We start from the raw sequence: 12,396 nt of genomic DNA, 5'->3' as shown, positions 1-12,396 counted from the left end.
GAGGGTGACTGACTTCTATTGATGCCTTTAGTTAAATGATTTAAATTATTTTTATTAAGTGATTTTTAAATGTTGTCATTTTAATGATGATCCTTAGCAGATGAGAATCAGTGGCTGCAGATTTGAAAGACAAGCCATTTTTCCCTGTGAGGAAGGGCTATCATGAAGTTATCTCTTAGGGGTCCATTTTGCAAACCTTCCTGTGCAGATATGAGGCCTGGGTCACACTGTTTATATCTGGAGCAGACAGAGCTCTCCTAACTTGTGTGTTAATCCCAGAGCAGCAGCCAAGAAACAGGCCTGAGTTTCCAGTCTCCCCTCATGCTCCACCAGCAGCCTGTGTCTCACTTCAGTACTTGAGGCCAATCTTATGAGGTGCTTCAGTACTTGAGGCCAATCTTATGAGGTTCAACAAGGCCAAGTGCCGGGTCCTGCACTTCGGTCACAGCAACCCCATGCAGCGCTACAGGCTTGGGGAAGAGTGGCTGGAAAGCTGCCTGGCAGAGAAAGACCTGGAGGTGCTGGTCGACAGCTGGCTGAATGTGAGCCAGCAGTGTGCCCAGGTGGCCAAGGCAGCTAATGGCATCCTGGCCTGTATCAGAAATAGTGTGGCCAGCAGGAGCAGGGAGGTGATTGTTCCCCTGTACTCAGCCCTGGTGAGGCCGCACCTCGAGTACTGTGTTCAGTTTTGGGCCCCTCACTGCAGGAAAGACATTGAGTTGCTGGAGTGTGTCCAGAGAAGGGCAACCAAGTTGGTGAGGGGCCTGGAGCACAAGTCTTATGAGAAGCAGCTGAGGGAGCTGGGGCGTTTAGTTTAGAGAAGAGGAGGCTGAGGGGAGACCTTATCGCTCTCTACAACTACCTGAAAGGAGGTTGTAGTGAGGTGGGTGCTGGTCTCTTCTGTCAGGTGGCTGGAGATAACACGAGAGGAAATGGCCTCAAGTTGCGGCAAGGGAGATTTAGGTTAGATATTAGGAAAAATTTCTTTACCGAGAGGGTTGTCAGACATTGAAATAGGCTGCCCAGGGAAGTGATTGAGTCACCATCCCTGCATGTATTCAAAAAGCACATAGATGGGGTACTCCATAACATGGTTTAGTGGGCATAGATGATGGTTGGGCTTGATGATCTTGAAGGTCTTTTCCAACCAATGATTCTGTGATTCACTCGGTTCCTTACGGACTGTGTTTCACCACGCTGGAAGCCTCCTCTGGAGGATGAACCAGTGACTTTTGTGTTTAGAAGCATGTGAAACCCAGCTTATGGGCCTGTTTGTTGGTCTGCATGCTCTCACAGGGGAAGAGTTACAGACAGGACTGCATTTTGCTGTGCTTTATATAAGATTATAGTTGGGTTAGAGACCTGTGACTATACTATAAAATTGTTATGTTTCATTTCAGTAGCTTAGAGCGCATACCTAACTGAGAAATATGTCTAACGTTTGTATGAGTCCCTCTCTTCATTATAAGCTTCTAGGGAAAGGCAGAGAAGAACTGACAACTATTTATAAGAAACAAGCTTCACAAAGAGCGTCTTCCATCCCTACATGCTCTTTCTCTGCTTTTCGTTCATGCTATGAAACTAGGTTTGTTGCAAGTCCACAGCAGGGGTATTGCTTTGCTTTGCTGTATTGTCCAGCTTTCTACAGTTGCTAAAAGAAGCGCTCTGATCCAAGAAACTGTCTTCCTGTTTTCCTTTATGACTTATACTTCCTGGCTGTAAAGATTCTCAGGTTTTCTGTGCTTAGTAACCATTTCTTCTTGTTTCCCCAGAATTAAAAGGAATATGCTTTCATTTCCCTTTTGTCCAACGCCTGAAGGGTTTTTAGTTCTCGGGAGGCACAGGGTTCTAAGTTCACCCCTTCACTCACTGAGGTAGTTTTAAAAATTGTTATAGCTCCTGGACTGAAAGATGTTCCCTACAGTAAATATACTGGTTATGGATCGAGAAGCTGTAAGCTTTCTGTGGCAAGGAGTGCTTACCAGCCAGTATACAATCAGGAACAATGTGAGGTCAGTTTGTGGCCACTGAATCCATGACCATTAGCATCTTCACTTTCAGAGTCAGTACGTGCATCTAAACACCTTCTGTGCTGTCTTGAACTTAGGGTATGATGTAAATAGATTGCTGTGTATCAACAGGGGTTCTGATGATTCAGCCAAGAAATGCTTCAGTGGTAAGATGATGGAAACCTTGCCCAAGAGTGTAAGGAAATAGGGTTGATTGTTCTCTGAGGATGCTTTTACACAATTGAAATGACACGAGCGAGAATGGCAAATTATTTTAACAGCCTTCTGTGAGCTCTTAGGATTTCCTTGAGAACATACTGTATAATTCCTAGCTTCTATACTAGCATGCAATAGGTGAAAATAAGATGTTTAATTTAACATATTTTTTAAACAGTAATGTTCTCTTGTATACTATGACATATCTCAAACTTCTCTTTATTTTTATTAAGGTTAGACACTGATAAGAAGAGACAAGCCATTGACTTGGAGAGGTTGCAGTGGAAGTGAGTTGTGTGGATTACTTCTGAGGAGGAGGGCTTAAGTGTTTGTACCATGGAATTAGAAAAGAACGGCAATGTTAAAAGCAAAAGGAGATGCTTCAGTCAGTCCTCCCATCTTTTTTCTTGCTCTGAGGAAGCTGAGCACACACTCATCAGAGACATTGCAGTAGGAGCTAACCAGTCTGGTTTTGACCAGGCACATTCTGCCAATGTTTCAGAATTAAAGTTGTCAGAGGAAAGCTTACCTTATTTAAGTTCATCTTTAGATGCAGACATTGAAATGTATACTAAAGAGAGAATGAGAATTTGCTGTGCACAGGTAGATGAAAGCAAGAAAGAAGCTGATATGTTGGGAAGGGCACGTGACAATATGCACTTCAATTGCGGGGTGTGTGATGATTGCAGACAAAGTCATTTAGGTGAAGATTCACAGCTAGAGTATCTCAGTGCTCACGAACAAGATTTTGATGATAGGAATAGCTCAAGTGAGTTTTCTGAGCAAAGGGAAACTATAGGAATCGAAACCTTAAAGCTGATAGATCCAGGTCATGAAGTTCCAGGTGGTGCAGTCACACAGAAACACAATCTCATTGGTGTGTCAGAAGATTGTTCTGCTTCTGAGTATGGTGTAGGTGACCAGACCTGCCCAGAAGCAGCTATGCCAGAGCTTCCCCACCTGCTTCAGGACTCTCTGTCTCTGCCAGATTGCAATGGCATGAATTATGATCATCAGGAAGAGCCAACAGAGTATCATAGTGTTGTTTGTGGAAATATACTTGAAAGTCATTCATGTGGGAATAGAGAAAGGGTCTGTCCAAATCGGCTTGTATGTGGCAGTTTAGAAAATGGAGAGGTGAAAGACATACCACTGATGGACAGCATACTGCCACCCCAAATTGCTACAAGCAAAGAAGTGTCTGAAAAGAATGATAGACACATTCACAGTGTCTCAGTGAAACAAGACAATCCTTTACTGTCAGCAAGGGCAAGGGCCCCTGCAGTAGCCATGCAATTTTGCAAACTTGCAGGGGATTCTGATTTCTACAGTTGTGAAGAATCTGGTATGTGTGCACGTGGTACCAGCTGCCTTGACTGCACTGCAAAGGATGCTGAAACCCAATTTCCAGTCTCTGCAATTCTCCCTAGCAAGAACCCCTTTTTTGGGGTGGAAGTTGCAGATAAATCCTCCCATGGAAATACCAGCTGTCTGAACTTGGAGCATCATGAAACCTTGAAAAATGTTACCAGTGACTCTATGGTTAACCAGGCTGTTGATGCGAGTTCTGATTTTAGAGCTTGCTTTACAACAAGCAGAAGTACCAGTGCTCAGGTTTGTCTCTCGTCCAGGGCTACTAATACAGAGATAACAATGATGAACAAATCTCGACCCGTGGGATGGTGCCGTGAAAGGTGTGCAGACGTTGCTTGCAATACAGACTGGTCATGTGGAGCTGGTAGCACAGAGGAAATTCCATTGCAGCTTACTGACACACTGGAAAAACGTTCAGATGGCAATACTGCAACAGCTGAAAGAAGTTCACAAATTCAGGTAATTTGAAAAAAAAAAAAGCACAACCAAACAATTTTGATATACAGAACTTTTTTAACTCGAAGTTGCTCTGAGCTTGTCTATACAAATGTTAATCTGTAACTTTTTAAAATGTTTTTTGTTTAGGAACAGTGGGAATCAAAAAATGAGCTGTGTAGCAGTGATTTAAAGATAAGCACTGACAGGTGGGTCGCGAATTGTTCTTGGCTTGGAATTCTAGGTGCTGGATAAGATTCGTTTCATGATCGAAAGGTTGTCTGTGACTTAGCAAAACTTATGGCATTAAAAAATTGCTGGGCAGCAGTTCCTGCACTGGAGGGTAGGAAGGGACCTGGATAAGTGAGAAGAATGAACAGAAGATCTGAAGTTGAACAAAGACCAAAGCAGCCTCAGTTTGCAGTTGCAGACTACCCAAAAACAAGTCGAGTGTAAGTCAGCAGTGCTCCCATATGGCAAAGGGAAACCGCATCCTGGGGCTGCATTAGCAAGAGTGCAGCCAGCAGACGGAGGGAAGCATTGATTCTTCTCGGTTTGGTGCTCCTGAGGTTGCATCTGCAAAGGTATCTCCAGCTGTGGGCCTTGTAGTGCAAGAAAGAGCTTGGCAGACTGGGGAAAGCCCACCGGACAGCCCCAGAGATGGTGAGGGGAGCTGGTGGAGCACCTGATGTGTGGGGAGAGCTGAGGGAACTGGGTTTGGTCAGCCAGGAGAAGGGAAGGCTGGGAAGGTGGGGAACCTCCCTGCAGTTCTTGGCAATCAGGTGGTGGCTTGCAGAGAAGACTGTGTCAAATTCTTTGCAGAGGTGTGTTTTGAAAGGGCAAGAGCCAGTGGTTAGAGTGGGGGGAATTCTAAGTGGGTGTGAGAAAAAGTTTCTTACAGTGAGAGTAGTATTGGTACTGTCTCCTTTCTTGGAGATTTAAAACAAACAAAAAAACCCTGAACCCAGCAACAAAGCTGGACTGGCTAAGACCCTGAGCTAATTTTGAAGTTACCCCTGCTTTGAACAGAGATTTGTATTGCAGACCTCCAAAGATCCTTTCCAACCTAGATTACTCTGTGACTGTGGACAAAAATAGGTGTCTCTGTAGATCGACAGAGTTGCTAAGTTGCTTTTTGTTCTTACAGCCGCACTTTTTGGATAGAAATGATTATGGTGCTCGTGCAGTTCCCACCCCTCATTTAAGGCTGATGATAATGTGATAGCTGCTGTAAGACATCATTTTTTCTGTGCAGTAAATAGGAGGAACTGATTCATTTTTCTTTTTTTCCTTAAATAGTATCAGAAATAGCTTCTGGAAAGCTACTTGTTTCAAAATAAAACATAATGAATGTAAAATATTGGTTCAAGGGTTCAAGATTTTGTTTATTATTATTATTTTAAAGGCCAGTACACCTTGACAAACAAGCTGTGAAGAATTCTACATCAAGCTACTGTCACAAAATACTGCAGAGAGCAATTGAAGCAGAACTGCAGATTCTAAACATTCATTATCAGATGTGTTATCAGCACTGCTTGAAGATTTACAAACTGGCTTTGGAGGAAAACACAGGTTTTAGCAGGCACGTACTTTAGTGTCCTTTTAAATGAAATGGATAACTGGGTTAAAAGGCATTAACTGCTAAATGGTACTGATGTATTCTATCCATAGCTGGTAATAATGTTTATAGTTAGCATTGTTGTCCAAAGGAGTTTATGTTCTCATAACTGCCAAGTCTTATTTTCAGCCTAAAATCTTCTGTAGCATTCACAGACCCAGCAAAATACAGTTTGTTTCCAGGAATGTCCTTCTGTACAGGAGGAAAAGTACAGAAGGAGTAGTACAGAGAATCCATTCAGGAGTGGATGAGATGCATAGAGGGGGAGCTGGGGAGGAGGTGGTAAAGAAGAAAGAGAGAGGGTGCAGAATTGTTAAGAGGTGAGGCAGGAAGGCGGTAGCGATTGCAGAGTCTCTAGCTGATAAAGCATACACCCTGTAACGAACCTGGAATTCAACCAAGAAGTCCTGCCTCTGAAGACTTTACTGTGCCATGGATAGCTATAAGACCTCATTACTATAGTGTCTGCTCCGTAGCTTAGGAGAGGGTTCAAGAGAGCAGGGTGTAATGCTGTGAAACAGAGTATGGCTCCAGAGAGCTACTGTGCATGTTAGGAGTGAGCTCATGTTCTTGTGCAATGTGGAGGAGTCTTTAAACACTGTAAAATGTTTGGGTGGTTCTGGAAGCAGCAAAATAAATGAAATGTCTGTCTAAGTGGATCTTATTTTTTTATACGCATTTTAACAGATGTAATGGAAATGCTGAATTACGTTCATCTCTCATGTTGGTTTTGCAAGAGGTAAAAAAGAATTACAGCAGTATGAGAATGAAAATAAAAATGGGCATACCTTTAAATGTGCTTCCACCGCTATCAGTTGAGATGAAGTTGTTCCCAATCTCTTCCTCTTATGTCCCCTGCAAGGTAATTTCTTAATTGCTTTTTGTTTTTAATAAAAATTGTTTTCTTAAGAAAATTAAGACAAATCTTTTCTTTCTTGACAGTTGTTCAGAGAGGATCTTTGCTATGAGTAAGTAGTCCTCATTTGTGGTTTTTAGTAAAGTTCAAAATAAATGAGAACTGAGTTTAAAAGATGTTAAACTTAGAATTTCTTTATTTCAGGATGTATCTTATTGCTCCAAACTGTTTAGCTGAAAGACTAGCATAGCAATTTGGGTACAGTGATTTTATTTTAAGGAAGTTTTTACTCTGTAGTGTTCTAGCATGCAAACTATGGAGTTGTAGTTTTACTATCTTTATAGCAGAAGTGTTCAATTTACAGGTAATTTTCCTGGTTCCCTACTTTCACTAGTTAAAATCTATGTCTCTAATCTTAATGCTCTCTGTCTTAAAACAAACAAACAAACAACCCCCCCCCCAAAAACAAAAAAAACACAAACCAAACCAAAAACAAACAAACAAACAGAACCCACAAAAACCCCACCAAAACACAAAGACTTCGCTGCCAACATCAATAATATTAGGCATATAAGCAGCTGTTCTGCTAAGATTATCATTCAGTTATGGAGAATGATAAAAAAATAACTTCATATTTCTGGCGGACATGGTACTGCATGTTCAAGAACCATGTGCAGTTACTTTATCTAAGTGGAGATCAAAACAAATTTGGCAAGAAATTTTAACTGCATCAGGTAAACAACCAGAGACCTTTTTCAAATTTCTTGTTAAGTATTAGTAAAATGAATCAAAAATTGCACGGAGATTACAAATTGTGAAGATATATACCAAAACATCACACAGAAAGCCATCTAGGTATAAAGGAAAAGCAGCCTAACATAAACCTAGAACATAGCTTTATGTTTCAGGTTGCCACCAATGCATTTATAAAATACAGGTATCAAAAATCTTTTCTTCTCACTTTAAGCTAAGAGTTATTAAGCACATTCTATTTATTTACTGTGAGGTTTTGGAAATATTTAAATTAATATTTCAGAGTACTCAGTATCATTGTAAAATTTAAAATCATTGTGCCCTATTTTGTATGAAATTCTTGGATCTGTTTTAGTTCTGTTTCAGGCACAAGAAAAGCTGACTTTGAAGTACCAAAACTGCAAGAAAGGAAAAGTTCTGTCAACATGGTAGGGACTACTACTTCTTTCCTAGACATTATGTTGTGAAACATAGTCTTCTCTTAGGTATATGTAAATACAATCACCATCTTCACGGCTCGAAGTGGGATTCTCTGCCAGTAATTGCAAATGCAGCTGATGTGACCAAAATTTTGATCATCCTTTCAAAATGAAATAACTTGGGGGTTCTTGAAGATGATCAGTAGGTTAACTTTTTAAAATTTACCTGTTTAATCATTTAATATCCTGAAGCTCAGAAAAATAATGTATAATCAGGTGCAAGTGCTACGACGTAACTGAAACATGTTTGTAGGACAATCCACAAACTGTATGTTTAACTGGTGGCTGTCAGCCGAGTGACTGTACTTCCTCCAAGACATTTGAAGAACAACATAAAGATCAGGACATGGAATGTGGTAAGCAATCTGCTTCCAGTACAAATACTGTATTATTTGTTAGTTAATTTGTTGGAAAAAAAAACCCAAACCCTGTATAAAACATATATATGGATACTCAACTGTCCTTTCTGTGATGGAATGCTTAACATTGTAACAGCTCTATGTTATATTTTACATCTTGGAAAAAAAAAATTTTGCTGCTTAAATCAGAAGTGAAAACTAGTATGTGTCACCTCTTTGTAATGTAGTACCAAGTCATGTAGGTAGATGGAATCCTCTTAAGCACACAGAAATTTGCTGCTCATTCATATGACATACCACGGTCTGAATTTTAACACACTGAAATCTATTTCAACTGTCAAGGCTGTGTGAAAACTGAAGAAAGGAATGAATACTGGTTTGATGCTAAAGAGGAGTTGACAGTAGCAGATTTTTCAGTAATATCTGAAGAAACAAAAAACCAACAAGAAAAACAAGACACAGTTGATTTAAGAGGTGAGGTTGTGTGCTTTAAGCTGCCATACCTAATAATGGTGTTTATTATTTGAGTATTCTATTCCTTCTACAAGCATAAGTAAACTTGGAAAAATGCTAGCTGAGTTTTCAGACTTATTTTTTCATTGACTTGCAGTGAATGCTTGTGCAGATATTCAGCTCTTTTCATCCATGTTTTTCCTTGAAAACTTGACCTAAAGTGGTTAAACTCAATTTAGTCAATGTCCAGCCAATCATGTAGCTCTAAATCTTTCTTTTTTCTCTTCCTTCTCTTCCTGCTTCCTTCCCCATACTGGCTTCTTAAGAGATAGCTGGGAATGGTCTGTGTTTTGAGACTTGTGTCCTGGTGATGGGCATGGTTAGAAGTCCCAGGCTGTTGAAAGCAGAGAGTTTGTGTGCTCCATGGTGGGCACTCACAGTTCAGTACCCATACTTTAGCACTGGTACCTGTTAGTTCAGACCAGTGTTTTCTCTGGCTGTACCTCTTCTGCTTCTTCAAACCTTAGGAAATACTCAGGGAAAAGAGACTTCATGAACTGAACTGTTCTGCTTCTCAGGATGCTCATTTTCTGTTAGAATACCTCTTCATTCTTTTAGGTTTTTTTAAAGGTTTTCTATCTACGCTTTCTGAAATCTACAGAGAAGATGTTATCTTGAACTGAAACAAGAATAGTTAGTAACACTTTGCTTGCTTATGTTTATTATTAGAAGTGAAGATAATGGAGAGTGGAAATGAGTGTTCTTTTATTCGTGTTGGTGGCCTAAATTCCTCAGTGTCAGAGGTATGCCTGTTCTTACTTACATAGTAGTAGTATTATTTTGCCTTTTCTCTGAATTCTTTCACACTATACATTTGCAACCAAATATGCTTCTATTTTGTAGGGTGATTTAAGATCACATCTCCAGAAGTATCAAATTTCTGACACTCTTACCTCTGTGGATTCTAGTAACTACAGGTATATTAATATAAGTTTTACTTGTTTCAGGCTTTTTTTCTGTCAAAGTAAGTGAATGATGGGAGAGAGGAGGGAGTTATTCTTTAATTTGTTTCAGTAATTAATGTAGCTACAGATAGGTTGACAGAAACTTGTCATTCCAGACAGCTTCTCATGAGAAGTTAAGGAGTCTGAAATGTTCTGTGGAGTTTAATGGAGATACAGTTAATATTCAGAAGACGGGAACCATGATGTGTTTTACTTAGTTTCCTTTTTTTTTTTTTTTTTTAATTTTGTGCCTTAGATACACATTTCTTTCCTTTAAAGACACTAATAAAGCAAAGTTAGCTGTAGAGGAAATGAACCAGAAAAAAATAAAAGGAAAACCAGTAAGTGTTGAACTTGTAGATACTTCATCACAGAATAAATATTTGGTTTCCCAAGTACTTGCAAATAAGCTTTGGCATGAAAACCAACCTGTTGATAACAGTCAAAGAAATCATCAAGACAAAACACTCGCTTCAGCCTCCAATTCTGTGAAAGCACCTGACGCCACCTCTGCTTCTGAGAAAATGCATCTCCTTCCCATAACTTCAGAAATTTCTTGCTCTACACAAGTACATTCAGAAACAGAGTGCACTGGTCTGAAATCATCTACTGAAGATTCAGTACATTATTTACTTGGAGTTAATCAAAAGGTAAATAATTATTACTAAGGCTCCTTCATATGGCAGGTTAAGAGCCTTAAAACTTCTTGTCCCATAACATGTTACATTTAATATATATAGAATAATGTTAGGATAGGAAAACATGTTATGTGTCAGTAATAAATTTCTGGCATGCTGCAGAAGAGTGAAAGCACTATTCATTTGCCCCTCCATCAAATTGTGATATTCCATCTTTTTTTCTTAATCCTAAGCCAGTTGGGAACCTAGCCATTTGCACTAGATTTTTCATCTTGCTTTTCTCCTCTTTTGAGTTTCCACTTCTAACACTTTTTTTATGTGAATATCTTGTGATTTCATACCAGAAAGATTTTGGGGTACTGGAGGGGAAACTCAAGTCTTTTTAAATACACATCTAAGGAACATTTATGTATAAATACAGTATTTTGTATTCGGTCAGGTTGGTCCTGGGAGGATAAGGCACAGTTAGTAATTGCTGGTGTTGCTCTCATAAACTATATAGATATGCTGCCTTTGGGGATTTAACTTTAAATATGCTAGTCCTCTGGGAAATATAAATCGGATTAATTTAAAGTAGCAGGAATGTCAGTTGTACATAAATGCATGTAGCAGTTTTATTTCTAATTTACAGGTTGGGTAATATGGCTGGTTGTATTAGAATAATTTATTGAACTGAATCTGTATCTGTCATTTTTTCTTTTTCCATAACAGGAATATTTGTTAGTAGTAAAGATATGCTGTATTACTTGTACAGTTCTTAACCCATTCACTTTTTGCTTATTTTGATGCAATTCTAGGATACTGGAGAAAATTTCCTGCAGAAAACATCTGCTCCTTTCTCCACTAATTCATATGATGCCTTTATTTCTCCTAATACGTTGAACTTGAGCAGCTTTACCAAATTAATGAAGAAACTTCAAGAAATTCATCCAGAGGCTAGCAGGTGAGAGTATTTGGATTTCATTTCTGCCCTGATTTGTAATGGATCCAATATCCGTGGTAAATAAGTGCTAAATGTATTGCATAAAATGTGATCTAAACAGTTATTTCTTTTATTCACATAGAGACAAAATTGTGGATGCTCTGCTGGAGGTGAGGAGAAACAACAAAGGTATCCTAAGCGGCTTGTCCATCAATTCTATTGCAGAAAGGACCTCTGTCATTCTGAGAAAATCGATGCCCAGTTGTGGGTGGGAAAAGCAATGTAAATAAGTGAGTATTCTAGCCTACAGAAGTATATTGAAATAAAACCACTTGAATTTGTGTAGCTGTCTAGCCTGACTAGGTTAGTGAGTAATTTAGTATAAAGCTCTGCAAGTACCTGAATGAATCCACTGAAACGATGGTTTTTAAGGATTGTTAGCTGTTTTGCAGAACATCTGTAAACAGATTGGCTTGCTACCTCTACGCACTCTATAAAACTTGGTGTACTGGGGGTTTTATTATGCAAACTGTTTTATTGATTAACTTAGTGGAGAACGTCATCACACATACTCTTTACAAAGGTGACACCTAATGGCCAGTCCTTGTGTAGCATTTCATAAAGAAATCCCAGCGTAGGCTGTTTTGGTTTAAAAATTGGTGATTTCTGTCTGATATATGAGATTCAGTTCTGGACTGAAAATCTAAGAGTAAGATTGTATGTCTTTTAGTTTTTTCATGTTAAAGGAAATCTTGCATGATGACACAGCACTGGATGCTGCAGGAAGCTGCAGCAAGCTGAACATGCTAAAACCACAGCCCAGAATTCCAGGGACATGTACATATATTCTCCTGTAGGAGACATCCTTGAATTGGCACTTGTTTCAGTTTCCTACTAAGCTTGGTATTCTGCTTGCTTTAGGGCTGCTAGCAGTGCCACTACCAGGTTTCCCGCACTGTCCCATATGTTCTTAGCAATGCTCCAGCTTTGCTTTTGCCCACAAACACAATCTGTACGATATTTATTTTTCTGTCGTGTTTCTTCTCCAAACTGCACCAAATTCTTAATGCTCTGGTTTTGGTTTCAAAGCTCCTGTTTCAAGGATGTCAAGGAGTCAGTTTGGTTTTAATTGGTACCGCCTCTTCCAAGACGAGTAGTATTTATGCTGATAGTTTTACATATCTCCAGGTATCTTTCCCACCCACTGAATGTTGCTTAGACTGAATTCTCTTGGTCAGGTGCCTATGCATGTGTTACTGTAGTGCACGAGTAAACCATAA

At 39.5% G+C, this 12,396-nt stretch overlaps 1 protein-coding gene across 1 annotated transcript; it reads left to right on the top strand.

Moving 5' to 3' along the window:
• The first annotated feature begins 2,561 nt into the window (after positions 1 to 2,561).
• RBM44 (RNA binding motif protein 44) lies at positions 2,562 to 11,406 on the top strand. The gene is given in 14 exon segments (XM_010577993.1): positions 2,562 to 2,675; positions 2,736 to 4,058; positions 4,185 to 4,243; positions 5,440 to 5,628; positions 6,340 to 6,514; positions 6,595 to 6,620; positions 7,617 to 7,689; positions 7,994 to 8,096; positions 8,442 to 8,573; positions 9,282 to 9,355; positions 9,456 to 9,529; positions 9,813 to 10,206; positions 10,992 to 11,137; positions 11,259 to 11,406. Coding segments are annotated over 14 exon segments (3,030 nt in total).
• The last annotated feature ends 990 nt before the right edge of the window (positions 11,407 to 12,396 follow it).

This window comes from Haliaeetus leucocephalus, unplaced genomic scaffold (genome assembly GCF_000737465.1).
Source record: "Haliaeetus leucocephalus isolate CR32 unplaced genomic scaffold, Haliaeetus_leucocephalus-4.0 Scaffold587, whole genome shotgun sequence".
In the NCBI taxonomy this organism is placed as follows: Eukaryota; Metazoa; Chordata; class Aves; order Accipitriformes; family Accipitridae; genus Haliaeetus; species Haliaeetus leucocephalus.
The sequence above is the reverse complement of the archived record's forward strand: the minus strand, read 5'-3'. Positions and strand labels throughout refer to the sequence as shown.